Source organism: Ipomoea nil, unplaced genomic scaffold (genome assembly GCF_001879475.1).
Source record: "Ipomoea nil cultivar Tokyo-kokei standard unplaced genomic scaffold, Asagao_1.1 scaffold1317, whole genome shotgun sequence".
Taxonomy (NCBI): Eukaryota; Viridiplantae; Streptophyta; class Magnoliopsida; order Solanales; family Convolvulaceae; genus Ipomoea; species Ipomoea nil.
In genome coordinates, this window is record NW_017617745.1 from 1480066 (window position 1) to 1506063 (window position 25998).

A 25998-nucleotide genomic window follows, 5' to 3' on the forward strand; every position below is an offset into this window, starting at 1 on the left:
AGCAAAGTTCCCTTTTTTCTCAATTTCTTCTGTTCTCTAATAATAAAAAGTAGTTGTCTCCATCTTGATTCCATTATATATTTAAACTGCTTCTGTTTCAATTATTGCGCATGTGTGTATGTATTTGAATTGATAGCTTAGACACAAAATTGAGGTACTCGAGCACAGATAAAAAAATGGGAATTTCCTCAAGATTCCAAATGGACAGGCCATTCTTGATTGCTCCTTATGAGAAAGCAAAGATCTGCAGGAGTCAAGAGTGTACCCAAGGTCTCAAATTTCTCACACTATTTTTTTTTTTTTTTTTCCAGATTTCCTGTTCTTGGGTTTTTTGAGAAATTCAACGATCTTATGGAAATGTTAAAACCTAGAGAAGTTCATTTCTTCCTTTGCTTCTATGTGTTGGTTTCTTTGAAATCATAAATTGTTCAAAAGGCCAAATGGGTTTCTTGCCCACAAAAGGCCAAATTCCCTAGTCATGTCCTCTCAGGCTAGTGTATGGGTAAATTACATTATTAGATGAAAGGACCATTGCATGGCGCCCACAAGAAGCCCACTATTGGGTGTAACTCCCACAGCTGTCAGGGCTTGATCTTGTGTCTTGCCCACAATCTACCGCCTAGGAATCAATTGAGCTGCTTGGGTGGCAGTTCAAATAGGTTTCTTGTTTGATGTAGAAGTTGCTATTGGGTGCACACTTTTTTTTTCCCCCTTCTAGGAAGAGGCATATACTTTGTTCTATTATCTGCCCGGCCAGAGTTTTAATCTGTGACAGAATGTTTCTATCGACTGAAATCTTGCTCTCTATCATTTACTGAAAAGCTACTTGTTTGGTTTTCCTTATTTTGGCATTGTAAACTTGTAGAGGGTGTTCGTGCTGGCGCCAAGGCTGCTGCAATTGCATGTGTTTCTAGTGCTGTTCCAACAGTATGTAATTGCGCCTCATTTGTACTCAAATATCATTTTCATTGAAACACTTTTCTGTTGTAGTATCGGTTCGCATTTTGGACTACGAGACTATCTTGATGCAAATATCTTAATGTGCAAGCTAAATTATGAGACTATCTTGGTTTAAATAATCATGCTTCAAGTTCATGCAAAGCTGCAACGAGCTTCAGAAACCTATTAGACTTGTTAAATTCTGCAATCAAAACAGAATCCTTTGTGGGAGAATTGTAGTAATGCTAGTTGCACTATATTGTTATTTCTTGAATGCTTGGTTAAAGCTGGAGGCTGCATTTCTCTCGTTTGCATTAGTATGATCCTCTTTAGAAAATTGAAAAATATGTCAAAAGAAATAGCATTGAATGGTATATTCTTTTCTCTGCCTTGTGGGATTTCTCTATCTTTATCTTACAGTCGATCGCTTTCTCAAAATTTCAGTTGGTTGCTGTCCGAACAATTCCTTGGGCGAAGGCAAACCTCAACTACACTGCTCAGTCTCTTATTATATCTGCTGGTATGTGATAATTCAAGGAAAATTCTTAGGCACATATCATCCCTAGTACAATCATGTATAGTATATACGTACCTGGGTACCAATGCTAATTTGCACCCTAGAAGTTCTCGATAATTCAATTATATTCAACTACCTGTCTTTTCATACTCTTCTTGTTTCATAAAGTATTCAATATCGTACACGATGACCAACTGGCTGCATAGGTACTAGAAGAACGAAAGTCTTCTATTTCTTAAACTGTCATTGTTGTAAAAATCGGCTTAGGTGCCGGTTAGGCTTTAGGCCCCCTAGGCAGAGGGAATTTTAACTTTAGGCCAACATTAGTCGGTCGGCCAACTAGGCGGTCTAGGCACTCCAGTAAGCCAAACTCAGCTCCCGGGTCGGCCAATTTGGCGCCTGAGTCAGCCAAACTCAGTCGAGTGATTTTTTTAGTGTGCAATATGTACACTGTTGTGTTTTTCTTATTATTATTACTCACCTATCTAGGTGCCCAGGCGCCCGACTAGCGCGTAGAGCCTTCTACTATAAATACTATATAAGGGCCCATATATATATATATATATATATATATATATATATATATATATATATATATATAATAAAATATATAAAATGCTTTTAATGTTTTCTGATGTAGCCTGTAGGGGCGAGGTCTGCGAGGAAGTCGGAAGGAGTTGAGGAGACGCGCATACTCTTAGTCTCGCACCCACCGCCCAAGCTGCTTAGAGTCCAAGCGTCACCGACTCGCCGGTTGCATCTATGCCATAATAACCACTAGGCCTTTTCAACGATAAGAATGGAGTCCATAAAATCTCAGAAGCAAACTTCAAATCCACCATTCACACTCATAGATGACAAACTGCAATTTCACCGGCCCTATTTGCAAATCTGCTATAGCAACCACCAGGCCTTCCGCCTTTGCTTAATCACCTTCACCGGGCCTTCACCTAATCGCCTAATGCCCTAATCTGCAAAGGTATTTTCTGATTTTATCTAATTGTAACCCTAACTAATTCTAAATTTGTCCTTTGCTATTGTTATTCTATTAATAATGCAATTTGGGTATTCCTAATTTCCTGTGCAAATGTGCAATTTTTCTGCCGATTGCTGATTTAATGTATGCCTATATCACTATAAATCTGTAATGCTGCAAGCATGCAATTGTGATTTGTGAACTGTAATTAGGAATTATGAATTTTAACTAAGTGATTTGTGAACTGTAATTTGTATCACAATTGCTGCAAGCTTGCAATTGTGATTTGTGAACTATAATTAGGAAATAGGAATTTTAACTGAGTGATGTACTGCTTAGTATGTTGCCGTATGCTGCTATTTAATATTGCCGTATGCTGTACCCGAATACACGATTCAGTATGAACTAAGTGTTGCACTGCTGTATTATGAACCATAAGAGCAAAAAAAAGAATGTTATAGATAAGAGAAGTTTGTCTTGCTTAGAAGTGAAATTGTGCACAATTTAATTCTAGTAGGATTCATGTGCATAATGAATTGTAAGTTTAATTCTATTAGGATGGATGTGCATAATGAAATTGTAAGTTTATCGTCTTTTAATTCTATTAGGATTCCTGTGCATAATGAAATTGTAAGTTTATTAGGTTTAATATATAATGATTGATTTTATTTTTTAAGTTTTGTAATGTGTTTATTCATTTATTTATGCAGGGATTGAAGGCACATGTTTACTTGTCAGGCAAAATAAAGATTTTTGATTAACTGATTCACAAGTGCAAATGCTTCACAGGTGCTTTTGTTCTTTTTATTTATTTATTTATTTTTTTTTGTATTTTTTTTGTTTGTTTAGATCAATTTTATACTAATTTTCTTATACAATATTGCCTAAAAAACATTTATCTGAAAGTGAAAAAAAAAACAAATTGAACAGTTAATAGATTAACAAAGAAGAGCTATGAATAAATTTATTCAAATAGTAGGATCCTCTAATGAAAATTTAGAGACACCAACCATAGATAATCTTGAACAATCTAATGAAAGTTTGAGTAAGCAAGAGATCATATTGATGAGGATGTTAGTAATTTGAGTGGATGAGATAATGTAATAAATAATAGTTCTTAGGGTAAATTGTGAACATGATAATTTATCAGATGAGTATAATGTTGAAAATATATTAATAGATGAACAAATTACTCCTAATTTTTATATATTTATAACCCTAGAAATTGGTATAATTTTGATAATAAATCATAAGATATTTTGGTTGAAAAGGGGCTTATAAGAGATTTAAATATTGTGTTTGTTTTAGATAATAACTTTAGGCATCTTTCATATGCTTACCACACTAGAAAGTTGAGTACTGGAGAAACTAGTGATCGAAAATGGTTAGTTTACTAAAACATGTGGATAAAGTATATTGTTTTTGTTGTAAGTTGTTCAAATCTAATAACAATACAAGTGCTTTAGCAAATAATGAATTTAGAGATTGGAAGAATCTTAGTGAGAGACTCCAAGAATATGAGAATAGTATTAGAACATATGACTAATATGACAAATTGGAATGAACTAAAAATAAGATTAAATAATAATTAATCTATTGATAAAGATTTACAATATGAAATTTCAAAAGAAAAAGAACGTTGGAGACAAGTTTTACTATACAATGTTTTTGTTGTAAAATGTCTTGCAAAACATAATTTGGATTTTCGAGGATCTAAGGAAAAAATTTACTATGATAATAATGCAATTTTTTTGGGATTGATTGAGATGATTGCAAAATTTGATTTGATAATGCAAGATCATATTATACGTATTCAAAATCGTGAAATTCATCATCATTATCTTGGTCACAAAATTCAAAATAATTAATTTCTATTTTAGCCCAAATGTTAAAGGTTCTATCATAAATATTATTAAAGAGGCTAAATATTTCTTTTATAATTCTTGATTGTACCCCAGATGTGAGTCATCAAAAACAAATGTGTTTAGTAGTACGGTGTGATAATATGTCTAGTAATAAAATAAAAATAGAAGAATACTTTTTAGAGTTTTCTTAAAAGTGGGAATACAATTGGCTTCAGACTTTATAATGAATTGTTAGATGCAATTAAAGATCTAGGTCTTAAAATTGATGATGTGAGAGGTGAAGGTTATGATAATGGTTTTAATATGCAAAGAAAACACTAATGTGTTAAAAAATGATTATTTGAAATAAATTCGAGAACATTGTATATGTCATGTGCTTGTCATAGTGTTAATCTTATTGCTAGTGATATGACATATTCTTGTATTAAAGCATGTTTGTTTTTTGAAATTATGCAACACATATATGCTTTATTTTCAAGTTCTCTTAAAAGATGAAAATTTTTACTTGATAATGTTTTAAACTTGAATGTAAAATCTTTATGCAATACACGTTGGAATAGCCGAATAGAAAGTGTCAAAAATATTATATTTCAACCTCCTCAAATAAGGTTAGCTTCGTTAGAATTATCTAAATCTTTTGATGATGTCAAATCAAAGAATGAAATGAATAGGTTAGTTAGTTGGCGTAAAATTTTATTTGGCGTAAAATTTTATTTGTTATTAACATGGTAAGTAAAAGGTTGAAATCAAAATTTATGTGCATTGGAACTCTTTTACTTAGTTTGAAACATTTTACTTACCATGTTAATAGCAAATAAATAAATTTCATACCAAATAACAATTCTGAATAAAAATTTAAAACACTCCAGTGCATTGATCAAGCTATCCCCTTCACTTTATGATTTGGCATCATCACAAGATTTAAATAATTCTAATAAAGTTAATCTTATTTGAGGTGCTTGAAATCTAATAGCTTTGACACTTTTTATTCGACTCTCCCAACGTGTATTACATAAAAATTTTACGGTTAAGTTTGAAACATTAACAAATAAAATTTTTCATCTTTTAGGAGAACTAAAAAATAAAGCATATATGCATTGCATAATTCAAAAAAAAATGAAACTGCTTTAATAAAAGAATGTGCCATATCACTAATAGTAAGATTAGAATTATGATAAGCACATGACATATATAATTCTCTAGAATTTATTTCTGGTAATCGTTTTTAACACCTTGGTACTTCATTTCATATTAGAACCATTATCATAACCTTGACTTCTCACATCATCAATTTTAAGACCTAGATCTTTAATTGCATCTAACAATTCATTATAAAGTCCTATACCAGATGTATTGTCCACTTTTAAAAATTTTAAAAAGTATTCTTCTATTTGTATTTTATTTACTAGACATGTAATACTTTGTACTACTAAACTCATTTGTTTTTTATGACTCATATTTGTGGTACAATAAAAAATTATAGAAAATGTTTAGCTTCTTTAATAATATATTTATGATATAGAGCTTTAACACTTTGAGCCAAAATAGAAATTAGCTCATTTTGAATTTTGTGACCAAGATAATGATGATGAATTTCGTTATTTTGAATACATCTAATATGATCTTACATTATCAAATCAAATTCTGCAATCATCTTAATCAATCTCACAAAATTGTCACTATTATCATGGTAAATTTTTTTATTGGATTTTCGAAAAGCCAAATTATGTTTTGCAAGACATTTTACAACATAAACTATGCATAGTAAAACTTGTCCAACGTTCTTTTTTTTTTTTTTTTTTTAAAATTTTATATTGTAAAACTTTATTAATAGTTTGATTATTATTTAATCTTATTTTTTATTCATTCCAATTTGTCATATTACTCATATGTTCAATACTATTCTCATGTTCTTTAAGCTTTTCTCACTAAGATGTTACTAATCTCTAAATCTATCGTTTGCTAAAGCACTTGTATTATTATTAGATTGAGTTAATACCCAAAATCATCCTCGACTATAGTGGTTTTTCTCAATTTCGTCCTAAACGACTTTGGTGACCTAATATCGTCCCAGACTTTTGTGTTTTGCTCAATTTAGTCCCAGACTTTTGTGTTTTTCTCAATTTAGTCCCTCATTTGTTATTCTGTCCATTTGGTATTAAATAAATAGACAATTCAGTAATTTTAATATTGGCATCTCTTTACTCATAGACATGTGAACTGCGAAATCCTTTTTTTTACGAATTACCCCCGGAATTACTCCTAAAACTGCGAATATAAAATTTGATTTGCAGGTCCGGGAGTAATTCTGGGTGTAATTCGTACAAGAAAGAGGAATTTCGCACAAGTTGAAAGTAAAGAGAGATCAATATTGACATTACTGAATTGTCCCTTTATTTAACACCAATTTGACGGAATAACAAATGGAGGACTAAATTGAGCGAAACACAAAAGTCTGGGACGATATTAGGTCACCAAAGTCGTTTAGGACGAAATTGAGAAAAACCACTATAGTCGAGGACGATTTTGGGTATTAACTCTATTAGATTTGAACAACTTGTAACAAAAAGAATATGCTTTATTCACATGTTTTGAGTAAATTAATTATTTTCGATCACTAGTTTCTCCATTACTCAACTTTCTAGTATAATAAGCATATGAAAGATGCATAGAGATATTATCTAAACAAACACAATATTTAGATATCTTATATGTCATTTTTCAACTAAAATATCTTTTGACTTATTATCAAGATTATACCAATTTCTAGGGTCATAAATATAAAAATAAGGAATAATTTGTTTATCAATTAATATATTTTCAACATTATATTCATTTGATAATTAATTTGGAGGGGATTCACAACATTAATCTGGAGGGGATTCATTAATATATTTTCAACATGAGCAAAGAATCAAGAAATTAAACTATTCAACTTGAGCAGGCTTGATGGTCTCAAGTTGGTGATGACGAAAGATGATCTGGGCTGAAACCACAAGAAGACACAGGGGAGTTAGGGAGGAGCTTCAACTTCTGACAAACAACGAAGTCACACATTATCTCTTCAAGAATCCTTTATGGCTTACAAATTGGCTACGGTCTACCTAAGGCTCAAGGAGTTCGGTCATATTAATTGTTTGGTAAACTTGAAGTTGTTATGAATGAAGAGTTGGGTAATCCATCTTGTGGTGCCCCTCCAGATGTAGGAATGTTTATTTCGTACTGGTTAACAAACTCTCTGTGTTGATCTATTGTCTTTCTTGCTTTCTTTTATTTTGTCATTTGCGCCAAACTTTGCACTACTCTACGAACTAGTTCTAGACAGGGTTCAGTGTTGAACGTTGTTGCGAAAGTTGAGTGAGTTACAACCCTCTTATAAATTTTAATTGGTATCATAGCGTGTTCTAAGAACTCTCTTCTTGATCAATCGATCCCTGTAACTGTTGTAATTGTCTCTTTCAAGTATGGAAGGACAAGCAGGACCTCCCCAACTTGTTGGTACTAATTATGGCGTTTGGAAAGTTAGAACCAAGATCTTTCTGCAAGGTTTAGGCGTTCCCATATGGCGAGCGATTCTGAATGGATGTGAGCACCCCTATGTCGAAGAGGATAAAACTATCGAGTTAATACCCATGAGCAAATGGACTGCCCAGCAGGCCACAGAGGCTGAATACAACAACAAGGCTCTTACTCTTTTCCTTTATATTTTATAGTTTTATACTTTATACATTTTCTCAATTTTTTATTTCAATTTCAATAGTCTTGACTTACTGATTTAGTGCTTTTATTTATTTACTAGTACTCTACCCGTGCGTTGCATGGTGTGAATATATATATATATATATATATATATATATATATATATATATATATATATATATATATATATATATATATATATATATATATATAGATTTTGGATCCGGTGAGGTTACCTTTGTCAGGCGAGGTGGTGAGGCTTGATCTGGTGCGTTTATTTGGGTTTTTGGATGGATTAGATTTGGCTGAATATAATGCCTTGTGCGTGTGATTTATTTGCATGTGGGGGTGTTGTTGTCTTTTTGGTAGTGTCTTAATTAGGGTGTAATAATTAATTAGCAGATTTTATGGGCTTGTGCACTACTTAATTATGGTATTGTATCGGGTGTGTGCAATGTGTTTTCCCGTGTGTGCATTTGGCTTCAATTCTTTGTTATGCTGTGTGTGCAATTTGTTTTCCCGTGTGTGCGTTTGGCTTAAATTCTTTGTTATGACGGGTATGATCAATCAGCGGTATGGTTGTGGTTTTTGTTACATGCTGATTCCGTTATTCAATTTAAAAATTAATGAACAGAAGTTTGCGTTGTGTTATGAAGTTTTTCTATGTGCATTTTATGTGTTCGGCTTGTGCGTTGGGTCACAAATAGGTTGACAAGTTTTCAGGTCAAATATCTCTTATTTGGACTGTCAACTAGAATTGAGGCACACTTTTACCATATTTTTATAGCTTGGTTTTTGTTTTTTTTACGTAAAGCAATTTTGGTATGTGTATTTTAATTGTAACATGTTATGATCTATTAACTGTTGGTGTGTTGTTATTTTATATATTTATTTGGTGCTTTTTGTTATTATGGTCAGTGCGATTGGGGTTTACAAGGGGGGTGTTTTTTTTTTTTTTTTTTTTTTTTTTTTTTTTTTTTGTTTAAAATTTACACTGGATTCTAGTAGGTCTGACGTTTGTTCGGTTTAGTTTTTGGGCTTGTGCGTTGGGTTCTTAACTCAACGCACCGACTTAACTAAATGGCTGCACAGACAGAACATAACCCATAACACACTTCTATTAAGGTTGCACATACCTCTTTCCGGTTGCACCTTCATTATTGAGGAGATATCCCACCGCAAAACACTATTGCTGAGTACAAATGTTTAAATACAACTCACACTCTATCAACAATAATTTATAACCGTAAATATATTATTCAACACCATAATTAGTTGATCCTTAGCATGAAATATATTCCAATCTATTCCTAACCATATATAGCTCTAATATTACAATTACTTATACACCCTTATACATAGACTACTACCATAGATGGAAAATAAATCTCTTTCAATCTCACCCTTTGATATGTTATGATTTAATGGATGAGATGATGCCCCATTATCTCACCCATCTAAGTGACCTCATGGGATCCGAAGCCTATATATATATATATATATATATATATATATATATATATATATAGGGTTCAGGTGCGTGTATAGCTTCCCGTGCGGTTAAATCTGAGCAATTGATCAAATTTAGATCAGCGACTCAAATCAATGAAAATTTAAACTTTGATAATCCTGGACGTTGATTAAAGCGAGATGGATGGCTCAGATTAAACCGCACAACCGCACCTGAAGCCCTCACCCGCACGAGAACCTAAATCTATCTATATATTGTAAATAACAAACAATTGTCTTCGTTGAAACTTAAATGGTAACCTTAGGTCTGACGGTGTAAGCAACAATCGTGGAATCAAGACCTTCATACCTGCGTTAGTTCCAAAAAGTATTGTGGCTTCAACAACGTGATCTGCTAACTTCGAAATGATTAACCTTGTCCCATTGCATAATCCAGCTGAATGATCTATATTTCGCAATAACATGATGGGAGATCCAACCTTTAAAGTTAGTGAATGATTAGGCAAGCCAGAACATTTCAAGCCATTTAATAACTCTGGGGTGTGTAGTGCGGCAACTGCACCGAGTGTGTTTTCAGTGGGGCATGCGGAATCAGAACTGTAATATGTTCTACATTCTGCAGCGTTCAAACTACTCATGTAATCGTTAACTTCGTCAACAACCTCAAGTGTTGGTGCTAGAATTGCTCGACCAATGAGATAAGTGCCGTTACTCTGATTCTCATGGAACATAGGAAATGTACTTTGCACAATGCCCTGAATTGGATCACAATCTGGCTTTAGGACATGTTTGTGTGGAATTTGAACCTCTGCATGACCATCGTTTGGTCCACCAACTTGTCCATCCCCTATCGCAGCAATCCAATTAGCAAAATCACACAACTCTTTCTTTTCTTCAACAGATCCTACGTTTTGTAGCCTCAAATTCTTTGTCAATCTCAATACCCTACAATGAGTCCATAAATAAGAAGAATTAATGCTTGCACCAACAACTTCTTGTCTAGTACCCCTTGGTATCACTGGCAATATTTGCCTAAAGTCACCCCCCAGAACAACAGTTTTCCCTCCAAATGGCAAGGTTAAACTTAATGGATTAGCAAATCTTAACAAATCTCGCATAGTCCTATCTAAAGCTTCAAAGCAATGCTTATGCATCATAGGTGCTTCGTCCCAGATAATTAAGCTACATTGAATTAGTAACTCAGCTAGATCACTCCCCTGCGATATATTGCAAGTAGAATCCTCATTCACAACAATTGATATAGCAAATCGAGAGTGTGCAGTGCGCCCACCAGACATGAGTAACGAAGCAATTCCACTTGATGCAACATTTAAAACAATTTTACGCTTTGATTGTAATGCCGCGGATAAAGTTTTCCATACAAATGTTTTCCCAGTACCACCATAACCATAGATGAAAAACACCCCCCTGTATTACTGGAAACTGAAGCAAGGACAGTGTCGTAGACTTGTCGTTGTTCATCTGTTAGTTTCTGCACCAACGCCTCGTGTTCTTTAGCCAATAACGTGCAATCATAGGACAATTCCTCAGCCAATAATCGAATCTGGGATGCATTTGAATAACTCATGTCAGGTATAGGCATACACGGATAATCACTCAAGCGCTTGCTCCATGCGGACAAAAGCTTCTCTAATTCAACCAGCCCGTAGTTTTGTTTCTCAACATCTGGCAACCTCAAATCTGCACTATGTTTCACATTATCAAAATTTTGGAAAAAAAATATAAAATGTAGGAAACAAAATATGATATGCACTATAGAAAATTAAGTTATGTACGTAAATAGCGACATTTTACCTGGAATAGCAGACACTCTGCGCTGATTATACTCTGCGTCGTCACACAAGTGCGGCCAAACAACGTCCAAAACCTTCTCAGGATGGGAAATTGAACTTGATGTTAGTAGAATAACAAATAACCTCCTGAGAGTAGAAGCAGTCGACCATTGACTTGCTTCGACTATTGCATCAATATATTCCTTTTCGTCAGATATCAACCCACGCGCATAACATGCATCTCGAAAAGATGAGTATTCAATACCATCAACAGTACGTATGTCTTGAAAAGATCTTGGGCCACGAACTAAATTTAACAAACACCTAAGATAGAAAATTTCACCACTACCAGGTGGCACATAAAACATACGACCTATTGCAAAACCCCTCTGCCTTGGTTGCCACTCACGAATGTTTTTTTTTTCCACACAAAAACGTTAGGCATCTCTTTGTAAGTCAATTGTCGCGCATAGGGGTACCTCCTATTCGCTTCAAACCAAGCCAAAAACATGCTATTCTTCACCGTTTGCCTGTCAAGAACTGATTCTACAGTAGCATCGTCATCAAAAACAATGTTTTGTTCATTTGGCAAGTGGAAGCTCAAGCGTTCAACTGCTGGATTGCGGAACTGAATATCATAGCTAAACAAACGCCACGAAGCCTCGCAAGGAGAAATGTACCGACAATCATAGTACATACTTATTTCATCTATAACTTCAGTACTTTCGTGACAATCAGTGCTCTTATAAAACTGGGCTGTAACTCGATCATGACCTTTGTTCACATATTTAAACAAATACTTGATCGACCGAGATTGGTTACACCATTCTACATTGATGTGTGCTCTATACTTCATTAATAAATATCTATTGTGGGGTACAACAAATCTATTATCCAATTCAACACCACTTTTAAGGATTGTATTACCATCATATCTACGCTTATAAATTGGATACCCATCACCATCAAGAATTGAAGATTCCATAAATTTCTTAGGAAAGTGTTTAGAACAACGCCCCTTAACCATACATGGAGAGTTTTTGTTTGCTACACCACTGGACCATGCATCATAAACTCTCCCACAACTTTATAATATTCCGGATCGTAAGCCTTATTTGGAATTTCTGCAGAGATGAGAATCAATATTCGAGGCAAAATTAAAAGCAGCACCACGGTCAACAAAGAGAAGAATATGTGCATGCGGCAAGCCTCGCTTTTGGAATTCCACTGTATAGATGACTGCAAAAAATAGAAATCACATAAGTAGATCAGCAAACGCCATAAACATAAAAAAACATATTAAAGCAATTTTACGAACACATACCAGCGACAGTTTTCCCAAAAATAGTGCCAGACCGTAGTTCTTTAATCAAAGCATCTAATTTCATTTTAAATACACGACACATAATATCTGGTCGATCTTCATACTTCAAATCCCTTCGTTCCAAAAAACGTTGAATTTCTGGCCACTTGGGATTACATGTAAATGTGATGAATATATTTGGATAACCAATCCAACCACAAATTGCCATTGCATCTTGATAATTTTGAACCATATATCGTGCACCACCAGTAAAGGTAGAAGGCAATACAATCCGTCGCCCCTGAGTCCCAGGTTCAACTTCCCCACGTGTCAACGCGTCAAACAACCCTTTATATGATCCACATCGTAGGCTCTGTTGATGTGTCGAATATACAACAACCGACCAGATTCCACCATTGTATACCCATCAACTAAAAATTGTTGAAATAACCTTCTAGCATACAAAAATGTTGAAATCTCATTAACTCGTTCATGAATACGAAATGATAGGTATTCAAGAAGAGAAACATTGTGCCTAGCTCCTTTCTCAATATTTCTTTCAACATGGAAATGAATATCCTCTCTATAACCATCTTCACCGTATGGAAACAAAATTGGATATTGTAGTGGGAGATATGCTGGATTAAGTTCACTAATTCTCTTAAGAACACCTGATTTACTTTCTATCAATATATCTCGTTCACCCAACATTGGATCCAATCACCAATAACTATAGCAGCAACCTCAGAGACTGTAGGCAGATTGTACGTTTTAGCATCCTGGTTGCGTTTCCCAATTAATTTCATTCTGACATCAACTCTTGAATTTGTGACTATTACATCTCTAGCCATTCGAAATGACTTAACCAAAATATTATTCTCATCCAATGCTAACCGAATATTAGAAACAATGTCTTCATGTAATTCTTTGATCTCATTACCACCCCTACAATAAACAATTAACAAAAATTAATTATACTTATCTCTCTCTCTATGTGTGTGTGTGTGTGCGCGCGCATGTCTCAATGTGTTCGTCTGTAGATGTGTGTATATCTAAACATATTTTTTGAATGCAAATACTGTACTTAACAGAGTTCAAACGATTGAAAATCTCATTCTCGGCATCGTGGATATAAAGCTGTGCGAACTTAGGTTTATTGCCATCAACAGGTAACAGACTGCCCAATAAATGAAAATTCTGGCCATTCAATCTAAAAACTGGAGGTGACCTCCCTGTATTCACTTCTTTGTCAATACGACCTCCCATAGATGTGAAACTAAACATGTTATTGTACGATCGGATATGTTGCAAAAAATGCTTGCTTCTTGGACATGGATTGAAAAAGAAATCAAGAATGGTTTTAGGTGGAACATTCAATTCAGGTAACTTAATTTTGCCATTAGAACAACAAACTAAATATCTTGGGCCAACATTAACTTTGGTACTCTTCAATTTCTCATCCGTCCAAAAGAATGCACCACAATGGTTGCAATTAAAAACGGGATCTCCTATGTCATAATATGAGACTACAATAAAAGTAAAGATTAAATCATTACGGGCAAAAAAATGGAATGAAAGAAAATTTAAATTAATAAAAGATAATTTTCTATTTCTAACACACAATCTAACCTTGATTAGCGAAACATGAACTTTGAATACCCATAGATAGCACATTCAAATTGGTTTGATCACCTAAAAATTTAAACAAATAAATACAAACACATAAACATACATATACAAAAAAAATAATTTAATATAATACAAAAAATATTACAATATTTATATTTTACATATTAAAATATATCATAAATTATACTTTACAATAACACAAAGTAACAAATACCTATTATCATTGGGTCTGTTTTCTCATATTGAATAGTAGAACCATTAATACTACTTGAGCTCGGTGCAACATCTGAGACGATAAGTGACCCAAACTCAACACAACTCGATGGCACATTCTCTGATTTTGTAAACATAAATATGAATTCAAATTAATTATTATATCAAACCATTGCATTTTGAAAATACAAATGCATAATATTATATACAACATCTATATTAAGAAAATTTATTTAGTATTTATAGAATTTAATACTTTGCATAGAAACTAATATATGTAATCTATACAAACAGAAATTAATTCTTCCACTCCAATGAAATATATTTAATATTTGGAGCAGTAAAGGAAAATCATACATAAATAATGTTCATACTTATTAAAATATATTTTAATGTTATTAAATTATGTACCTTATGAGTATGAATTATATATCGTCATTTTAGTATACAATTAGCAATGCTATATGGAAGCTCCATGGTATAAATTGCTTAAAACTATTAAGTAATGATAATATTTTATTTACCTTTTACAAATATTAATTATACTATCAGTAAAATTTATTTTTATTATTATTAATACGATGATACATAGTAATCTTTGTTCTAATAATAAAATATAATAATAATAATAATAATAATAATAATAATAATAATAATAATAATAATAATATTATTATTATTATTATTATTATTATTATTAAATTATTAATTAGTATTAATTATTTATTTATTTTATAAAACATCAGAACATTCATGATCACTTATAGCAATAGGAATTCTTGTATCTTTACATGAAATATTCATCAATAAGGTTTGAATGAAAATATGCAAAATAATATGTACACAATATAACATACATTATTATTATACAATAAAAGGCAAAAAAAAAATATTAATTATAATCTACATTTCAATTATAAGTACCATTATTATTAACTGGAAACGGGTTGAGTTCAAATGAGGACAACAATATATAGAGGACTACACGGACAAAGTATAATATATATATATATATATATATATATATATATATATATATATATATATATATATATATATATATAATCAAATCCTAAATAATAAGATCAAATCTTTATTAAATTCTAAATCTTTATTATCTATAAAAAAAATAACTAAATTCTAAATACAATAAAAATATGATAGTATACTCAATTCAAGTACATTTTTTTATTAAATTCTAGTCACATAAATTAAATTTCCAAAACATGTTTAGTAAACATTATTTTCTTAAACAATAAATTAAAAGAAATATAAATATTAGTACAAAATATACATAATAAGGAAATGATGGTTATACCAAAATCAGCAGCCCAATTCATTATCATTTGTAATACACATATAACCCACTACAAAGCCCAAAACTCAAACCCATTCTATCAATTAAACCCGATCCAAAAACCCGCCCATATACAAACTAAACCTAACCTATGATCTCCGCCCCCATGGCTCAGCCCTCTCCCTACCGCAAATTATGCTGTGCAACCGAATGCACCTTGCAAGGTGCATACGGTTGCAAAACGGCGCCGTTTTGGTTAAAAAAACGCGCGTCCCACTTAAAGAAGAAATCAGGTTCGATTCCCGGCAATAGCATTTTTATATATCCAGAAATTCATAACTATATATCCACAATTTCATAACTATATATCCACAGTGAATGAATGAAGTAAAAATCCACAATGAATGAATGAATGAAGTAAAAATCCACAATGAATGAATGAATGAAGTAAAAATCCACAATGAATGAATGAATGAAGTAAAAATCCACAATGAATGAACTAAATATCCACAATATATGATTGAACTAAATATCCACAATGAATGAACTAAATATCCATAATTTCATAACTATATAACCACAATTTCATAACTATATATCCATAATTTCATAACTATATATCCACAGTGAATGAATGAAGTAAAAATCCACAATGAATGAATGAATGAAGTAAAAATCCACAATGAATGAATGAATGAAGTAAAAATCCACAATGAATGAACTAAATATCAACAATATATGATTGAACTAAATATCCACAATGAATGAACTAAATATCCATAATTTCATAACTATATAACCACAATTTCATAACTATATATCCACAATTTCATAACTATATATCCACAATAATACTATTACTGAGAGTCGAACCTGATTTTTTTTTTAAGTGGGACGCACGTTTTTAATCAAAACGACGTCGTTTTGAACCGTATGCACCATGCGCATGGTACATTCGGTTGCACAGCATAACTATTATCTCCCTACACTCTTACAAACAACAATCTCTTCCCAAAATCTGCGAAGGAAATTATACTACAATTCACTGCGATTTCCTTCTTTCTTTTGAACATTTTCACACGGATTTCTTGGATCTGTGTAAGAAATTAGTTTCAAAAGAGACTGATTTCAATTTCTATTTCCATTTCAGTACATACCCACCTCAGTCCAAATACTATCAGCTTTTACCCAACACTTTCCTTTCTTCTCTTGTATTATTTCTTTTCGATTCTTGGCTCTATGGCAAAGACCACTCTCTAGCCACCATTTTCACTACCTCTGGCGTTCGAAGTAATCGGTTCACACATGCAGTAGCCACCGAACAGGAACCACAACTTGTATAAGGTAAAAATCATATTTTTCTGATTTTGTAGTTATTAAATTATGAGGTTGTTTCTACATAAATCTATGAATCAATTTTAAAAAGATTATATACTTTTCTTGATTTCCAGTGAAGGCGAGGAAGTGCAGAGATCGTCCGAAGATGGAGCTCTGTGTAATTTGGAGAGTCTAGAAGAGGTTTTAAATCTAAAGTATGTGATCCTGATTCAATTCTTAAAATTGTTTGCACCAATTTATAATTTATAATTTTTTTTTTTTGCTATTACTGTTGCTTTGGGGTTAAATATTTCGTTTATTGATATGAAACTCATGTCCATTCAAATTATATTTCTCTTTGTACACTTTGGATTTTTTGCTGTTAAGTTGAGGTTTTTCTTTGATTTCTTGTATAAATGTTTAGTTCATTCAATGGATTATTCGTGTTTGGTATTGAGATTTGATATGACTTGGAAGCATAAGATGTAGCTGTTTCCCTAATTCTTCTGCATATAGATAGTTCAGGCCTATTGTTCTAAAGATTCATTATATTTCTGTAACTTATATTTTGTGTGATTTTTGCTTATTGTAGCAGGTTTTTTACTTGGTTCACTAAAACACAACAGAAATATTTTGCTAAGGGGTTCACTAATGAGGTAAATTCCATATCTGAAATCATCTTACATATACAATTCCATTTATTTAGATTTTTCTACTTAATGGAGATGTTGAACTGATAAAGAACACTGAGATCCTTAATGATATGTAAGTAATGCATTTTACAACTTGACTGGCAGGTGGCAGACATGTTTCAGAACTGCAGAATGATCGTGAGGAAGCCCTTGAGAAACCAGGACTGCATGATCACCGCCCAGGGTAGGAAGGACCACCGTGGAGTTGGCGCCATTGTCATCCAGAATTCGGAGTTCCTCCCGGACGCAACTCTCAAAACCGTCAAGCCACCCATCACCGTCTACTTGGCCCAATCCTTTAAAATATTTTAATAATGTAAGTCTTAACTCTTTTGTGACCATTTTGTAAATTTTGGTTTTTTGCTATTAATTTGAGTTTTTGCTGTGTTGTAGTATAAATTTTTAGTTTACCCAATAGCTTATTCGTGTTTGAATTCCTTGGGTAGAAACTTAATTGTTGATAATTGTGTTATGATTTGATATGGATCAAGAAATAAACACATAACTATGATCCTTTAGATGTGAAGATATTTTTCCATTTCTTACCACTCCAGAATCTGAATTATGTCATGTCTGTTTGCTATTAGCTGTCCAAAAAATTATTATTATTGGATAGTAAGACACCAACCTATGAATCTTGAAAGTTTAGATGTGAGATTTTAGATTTCCAGTGAGTCCAATTTTTCTTAAAATGATGTGTTATGACTATCTTGAGTGTCAACCTACAGAATATGTAAGATTTTAGATTTCAATTAAGTTCAGTTTTTCTTAATTACCTAAAAAATCATAATCTAAAAATTAAAATACATAATATAATATCTGTATTATTATTTGTATACAGATGTCCACAAAAAAATGGCAAGTAATGGTGGCTGGTCGGATTACACTGTGTGTGTAAACTGACAAAAAAAGAGACAAATTGAATAGATTTGAAGCAGATATGGCAAAAAATGTAAAGGTAATCAGAGAAGCAGATATGATTTAATTTGAATCCCGAAAAACAGGTATGATTCAATTGTACCTTTATCTTCCACATCGAATTTTCTTTTCCCACGTATGATAGTTGAGCCATTCAATTTTTTCATTGTTGTTGCAATTCTGAGATATACAGTTGCAAAGTTTCTGTTTTTGAATGAATGTTGAGTGAATTGTGTAGCTTGTTAAATGGTATGTATATATAGATAGAAACTTGTACAGATGTTAAGAAGTCTCAATCAAACATTAGAACATAAGAGTCAACCCTTACCATCAACAATTAATGCCTAGTTCTAGGGATATGTGTATGGGAAAACTATTTATACATGTGTATTGGGTATTGTGTAACTTGTATTGTACTCAACTACTGTTATGGCATTTTTCTGTAGTATTTGCATTCTGATACAATACAGAAAAACTCATTATCTATACACATATATTTGATGAGATACTAACAATCTAAAATGAGAGGCAAGTGATGAGAGAGTAGTGTGATGCTTTTTTTTTTTTTTTTTTCAAACCAGCAATGCAATGCATGTGAATGCAATTTTTAATGGATGCCAGTGTGTCAACTTGTTCATATAATATGAGTGCAATTTTTAATATATCATTCCACATCATGATTTTGAACCACATTTTAGTGTTTCTGATTTCTCAAAACCCATACTGGCACACTTTATATTTTTTCATGTGCTCCTATATTATAATTTTTTTTTAATTATAGGTTTATTTGACATATATAATTAACTGTTTTCCTTTATATAATTCCTTGGAAATAGGACAAAGTTTTTTTTCCTGATAATTATTCAGTTTATAAATCAAAATCCCTTTTTTTGTTTTAGATAATTAATCTGCCACTGTATCAAATTGTTGATATAATCTGGGTGCACTTCCCTTGGTAGACATAGGCTATGTTAAGGCCTTGTTGTGAGCCTTAGGTCACTTTTGGGCCTAAGGCGTTTATTTGTAAAGTTTTTGCCTCTTTGGATTTTAGAAATAAAATTCTTAGTGCACTTTTACATATATCATTTCACATCATGAATTTGAACCACATGTTGGCATTTCTCAAAAACCATATTGCTAGACTTTGTGTTTTTAATGTGCTCCTATATTAGAATTTGTTTAATTATAGCTTTATTTGGTGCGCGCGCACACACATACACACCTATATATATATATATATATATATATATATATATATATATATATATATATATATATATATATATAACTGCTAGCCTTTATGTATTTTGCGTGGAAATAAGACCATAAAAGCATAAGTACATTAGTTAAATTTAGAGCAACCATTCATTACAATGTGAAATGGATAGCCACTGCTACATATGCAGTTTCAAAAGCATAACCATAGTAAAATAGACTAAACACATACTGAAGATATTAGTTAATAATCAAATCTAGTAAAATGTTTCAAGTACTTATTCATTTTCAAGTTTTTTTTTGTTTTTTTTGTTTTTTTTTTTTTTCAACTTGTTAGTATATGATTTGTTGACTAATATGTGTATGTGTTATGTATATCTAACTGAAGATAATGTCTATTTGGTCTCATAGCGAATGGCAATTTAGGTGCTTTATGTTTTTTTTTTTCCTGAGTTCTTAGTCTATTATCATTTGTTGAGTAATATATGTGTTTCTGTAATCTATATCAAACTATATTACATGGTAATGACTGTAGGTTTAAGTGTAAAATATGAAAGTGCTAACAATTTCTTCTTTCTCAAAGTGGGGGTTTTTTTTTTTAGAGTTATCAGTGTATGATGATTTGTTGACTCTGAAGATACTGTCTATTTGGCTAGGAAAACATAGAATTCAAATTAGCATTGGATTACATTACAATTCAATAATAGCTTGCAACTGAGACAAAGCCAGTTTCCAAAATCCAAAAACAAAACCAGCCTACTAGACCTATTCAGCATACTATTTAGCTGAACCTTAAGATTAAGATTAGAGTTCAGTCACTACAGTGATCAGAACAGACCCATACAAAATAAACATTAGGGCAGAATAACAAAAACATAGAACTTAGTCCTAGTGCAAGCCATTTTCAAAAGATTGCCTTTACTCCTACCGAAATTACTTTTCTTTCTTCACAACAACCTCCTTAGGTTTCTTTGAACTCCCAGCCTCATCAAAGTCTTTCATTAGACATCTTTTAAGAGGAACAGCTACAACCTTAGCACCTAGATCCTCAGGGATTTCATCAAGCCCAGCACATTGCTCCTGCTCAAAGTCTTCAGAAACACCATCCACCACAACACAGTCTTCATCATCACTCACAAACACCTGCAAGTTGAAAAAAACATCCTTAACAATTAGGTACTAAATGTTTGTAAATTACAAATAAATTCAGCTTCTATTTCAGATTTGTACCTCATAGCTTTGCCCAACATCCAAAGAACCACCTATCTCAGTTGACACCATCTCAGATTGGCTGCAACCTAACAAACCTGAGCAGTGCTGTGTAAGCACGGCCTCATCCCTACAAAGACTGAGCAGAGTGAACGCAGAGAAATAACTATCTACTTGGTCCTTTTTCATAGCTATGCGGAATAGCATAGACATCCCACGTAAATGTCCTAGCTCCGGTGGAATAGAGTTATTACCCTAGGAAAATTAAAGTAGACCTAATGTGTAAAGATTTTAGCATCAAAAATCAACTACGAAGATTAAAGAAAAAAAATTTACATACCCCAGGATAGCTATCCTTTAAATCACCAGCTGCCATACCAACCAATTCAGGACATTCACAATCCCATATAAGCATATGAGCATCTCCAGTATCATCCGCAAACGAACTATCAGTTTATACCTCACAACTCCTTCTTGCCAATAGTTCTTACACCGAGCACAATAGAGCATTCCACCACTTTCAGAGAGCTTTTTCTTGCAAGAATTAGTCTTGCAAGAAATATAGTACCAATCACATAGACTCTCAACACCAACAATTCGGCCGGCTACCTAATACTCCCCCAACTGCTCAGGAAAACACAATAAACCTATAGTTACTCCAAGGCATATATGTTAAACTAATAAATTGTTAAAATCTTCCATCTACAGTTACCTATTTTATAGTTTAGGTAACTATAACCAAACATAAATAGATTATATAAGGATAAAATCATAGGTTATAACATTTGAACTCTAGATCTTTACCATCAAGCCATTTTCTTATTCTTATTTCTTATCGTAACAATATGAAATCTGCAAGTACTATTTTTACCTTATTAATCTTTGTTTCTGCTATTGGACAATAAGACATGCCAACATGTGAAAAAGGATTTTCTTATTATTCTTTCTTATTCCTTTAATGCAGGCAGTCAGTAGACTACAATCTGTCTCTGAATTTTTATTTTTTTTATTTTTTATTTTTTTAGGTTTTAAATGCATTAGATTTGTTTGCAGAAAATAATTCAAACAAATAGAATTCATAAAATTTTAATAGATATATGTTTTCACATGTAAAGCAGAAATCTATATATATTGTGGAAGCAGAAATAGAAATATAATAACCTAATAATTTATGAAATAGAAATAGAAACAGAAACATAGTTCATTTTACATGGGTACACTGACCTAGAAATAGAAATAGAAATATAAATAGAAACAGAAACATAAATCATAGAAATAGAAACAGAAACATAAATAATTTATGCAATAGAAACAGAAACATAAATAATTTATGCAATATATAATAACCTAATTTTACAGTTTAGATAAATACATAGACACAAAAATAGATTATAATGATAAAACCAAAGATTACATGTTTTTTGCTGTAAATCTCCTCAATAGAACTGACCACCACTTGCTTAGAAGGACCACCACCAGTAGGAAAACCAACACCAAGCATAGATGAGGAATCAATACACCTCAATGGGGTAGAGTCAGTTGTGAAGCTACTAAAAGAACACACCAACAGAACATTTAGTGATTAATTAAAAAACAAAGATAAAATTTGTAAAGATTTTATAGGTACACTGACCTGCTCTTCAATGCAACAAACTCCTTACAGGGGTGAGAGAAAAACAACTGAGTTGCATCAAAAGAGCTGCAAATGCGCACTTCACCATCTGGCAAACATAAATGATTAAATAAGTAAAGGAATTATATATGTGTGCAATAAAGAGCTAGTGTAACTTACTGTCCATAAACTTTGCCCTGCAGAGTTGGATCAAAAGTACCACTGGATCAGCAACATTTATATTGAAATAAGGAATAAGTTGATGCACATGGTCATCCCAAAGTGTGCACTTAATCTGATTTTTACTGCACAAATAATTGAAAAACATATATTTAGCTTGTAATATAGCAGTAAGTTCCTGTAATATATAGAACCAAAATAGAGAAACAAAAATTACCTCATATCTTCAAGCACAAAGTCTATGAGCCTAGTTTTTATGCCACATATTACTTTCTCTAGTGGGGAATAAATCTCAACAATTCAACTAATCACATCTAAAAACATAGGACTACGTTAATAACACAGTATGTCAAACTTTTGTTTGTTTGTTTTAAACAAACAATTTCAAGAGTAGAGTTTTGATTATCAAACCCTTACCCATCAACACTTTCTCATCAACATCTTGTTTTGAAAGTATGGCAGGGAAATTCTTGAACCGAAACATAGTTTTAGGGAAATTGATACGCTTATAGTTCTTCACAATGGTGTCATGCTTAAACTTGATCATATAACGCAAAGTGCTTGTTTTATATTTGAAAAAGTTAGTGATACAAATGAAATTCCTAATCCCATAAACATTCCCCTCCTTGAATTCATTCTTGTATTTGCAAACAATGTCCTTAGGTATGTGTACGTTGATAAACACACCCTACATTTCAAAACAACCAAAACCACATAGTTAGAACAACCTAAAACCAGTTAAAGAGGGAGAGAAAAAAAATTGAAGTAGCTAATGTAGGAATAACACACCTCTTGATCATGAAATACACATTCTTGACTTCTTATGTTGTTTTCTCTCTTTCTTTCAGTGACAACATAGTTCCTTACACAACGGAGCCTAATAGCCTTGGTAGTTAGTTGTGGATGGAGGTTTGCACCAACAATGAATTGGCCATGACCAGACATCCTGCAGAGCTGCTTACTGGAATTACAATTGCTTTAGTGGGCGGGATTGCTTACTGGAACTTGAATTCTATTTCGTTTTCCTTTTCTCTTCGATTGGTGGTAGAACATGTCTCAATCTGTATGTATATATAGCAGCGGAGATGATAACCTTTACATATTATTATATTAAAAAATGTATAGACATCACAGTCATCCCATACCCCTAAAGACTTAGAAGACACGCATACTATCAAGAGACCATACATCTACAAACTCTAGAATAAGCCAACATCCTAAATATTAGCGTACAATCACACGTAAATCTGATATTTTGATTTGGAATACAAATTTAAGTTGAAAACAGGCGGGACATTAGCTGGATTTGAGGAAAAAAAAATAAAATAATTTGACCTGCAAAACGATGTAGTTTTTAGTGGGCGGGAAAATGGAGCCATTTGATTGGCTGAAATCTTGTTGCTTTTATATATATATATATATATATATATATATATATATATATATATATATATATATATATATATATAGATTTAGGTTTAGCGTTCTAGAATTTCAGTTTATCTTCCTTTGACAGTAATTTGATTTTGGTATTGCTGTGTTTATATCTTGAGGCTATTGCTGATTTGCTGTGTAAATTTTCAACCTTAGAAGTTAGAACATCTATATGTTCTATACTTCAATTCATTTCAGTTCTGGAATATCATTCCAGTCACTGGAACTGTATGTCATTCTAGTTCACTGGAATTGGAATTTAATTCAAGTAACTGGAATGTCATTCCAGTTTACATTCCAAGTGAATGATTCTTATTTTAATAATTCGTTAGTAAACTGAAATTTTATTATTGTTTTAATAATGCAGATGGATGATTCTTTATGTTGTCATCAAGGAAACACTCAAGTGACATTCCAAGTGAGACAATTGAACAATCGGTCGGGCAAAAATGAAAACATCCAAATAGTGGACTTCCACCAAAATCAATTGCTCCAAGGTCTGAAGTATGGACTCACTTTACTAGATTGGATGACAACAAGGATAAGTGTACATGTAATTATTGCCATAAAGAATTGAGTAAATACCCAAAATGGTCCCTCGACTATAGCTAAATTCACAAATTGGTCATCGACTTTCAATTTCAACCAATTAAGTCCTTAACTTTGCAATTTTGACACGATTTGGTCTTCCATCTATTTGATCGTTTGTTGACCGTGATCTTTGAGCATATATATGTAGTTTCACGTGCAAAGGTCAAGAGAACGCTCTTGGATGTGACATCGTTGTTTCGGAGGGGGAAGTGCTTCTCCGCTTGCTGCTTGGGGATCACGAGCCGGTTCAGCTTAGAGAACGCTCTTGGAGTTGACAACGCTGTTTCGGAGGGGGGAAATGCTTTTCCGCTTGCTGCTTGGGAATCCCGAGCTGGTTCAGCTTGCCTACATCGCTTGGAGTCACGGCTTTCTCGAATAGCCACTCCAGGGACTTCGGCGATCTATCTATCAAAAGCTATAATCTCGCCGGCATGGGGTGCAGCGCCGGCAGTGGATTCAAATGTAATAGTGCGGTCTAGAAATGCAACCGGAACCTTAAAAAACCGACGATGAACCATGAAATTACATATATATCCTAAAAAAGTCCAGTCAACAAACGGTCAAATAGACAAATGACCAAATTGTGTTAAAATTGCAAAGTTAAGGACTTAATTGGTTGAAATTAAAAGTCGAGGACCAATTTGTGAATTTAGCTATAGTCGAGGGACCATTTTAGGTATTTACTCTAAAGAATTTAAGTGTGCAACAACTGGTGGCACTAGTAGCTTGAAAGCACATAATCAAAGATGTACTGCATTTAAGGACCATTTTGATAGATTTTCTTGCAATTCCAGTTTCTAGTGTTGCATCAAAGTCAGTTATTAGCACTTCAGGTCATATTTTAGATCAATATCGGAGTTCTTTGACACTGTATATGGTAGAGGCATTGATTTTTACACAAGATTGGTTACTGTCTTCACTCCAATTTGATGCTATCATAAGCCTCGTTCAAATATTAGATGGAACTCAGTTTATGGATATGCTTGCAGAAGGTAAGTGACAATTCTATATTTTATTATGAATTTATGTATAGTATATACTATATTAGTTTATGCTTCAATATTTTATTAATCTTGTTTTTTGTTTCTTTTGTTTTGTTGTACAGAGATTTGCAAATCAGCAAGGCAAC

At 32.6% G+C, this 25998-nt stretch overlaps 1 protein-coding gene across 6 annotated transcripts; it reads left to right on the forward strand.

Annotated features, from left to right (window-relative positions):
* Positions 1 to 25998, forward strand: LOC109185133 (early nodulin-93-like). Of its 6 annotated transcripts, none has more exons than XR_002054941.1 (6): positions 1 to 270; positions 866 to 927; positions 1384 to 1459; positions 2097 to 2435; positions 24646 to 24782; positions 25975 to 25998. XR_002054941.1 is itself a non-coding variant. In XM_019335106.1 (4 exons), exons 1-4 carry the CDS (start codon positions 177 to 179, stop codon positions 1644 to 1646), a joined length of 354 nt encoding a protein of 117 aa, XP_019190651.1. In that variant the 5' UTR covers positions 1 to 176; the 3' UTR covers positions 1647 to 1739. The 6 variants fall into 6 exon arrangements, 3 of the variants coding, with proteins under 3 accessions (XP_019190651.1, XP_019190652.1, XP_019190653.1); XR_002054940.1 differs by lacking the exons at positions 24646 to 24782; positions 25975 to 25998 and adding exons at positions 3143 to 3221; positions 7242 to 7708; XR_002054942.1 differs by lacking the exons at positions 24646 to 24782; positions 25975 to 25998 and adding exons at positions 3143 to 3221; positions 7242 to 7708 and having other exon boundaries at positions 2104 to 2435.

Bases quoted from the DNA above. Each gene is read 5' to 3' on its own strand.
- LOC109185133 (XM_019335106.1), top strand. From the start codon at position 177: ATGGGAATTTCCTCAAGATTCCAAATGGACAGGCCATTCTTGATTGCT. The intron at 271-865 runs GTCTCAAATTTC...GTAAACTTGTAG, and splicing joins GAGTCAAGAGTGTACCCAAG to AGGGTGTTCGTGCTGGCGCC. The intron at 928-1,375 runs GTATGTAATTGC...TCGCTTTCTCAA, and splicing joins TTTCTAGTGCTGTTCCAACA to AATTTCAGTTGGTTGCTGTC.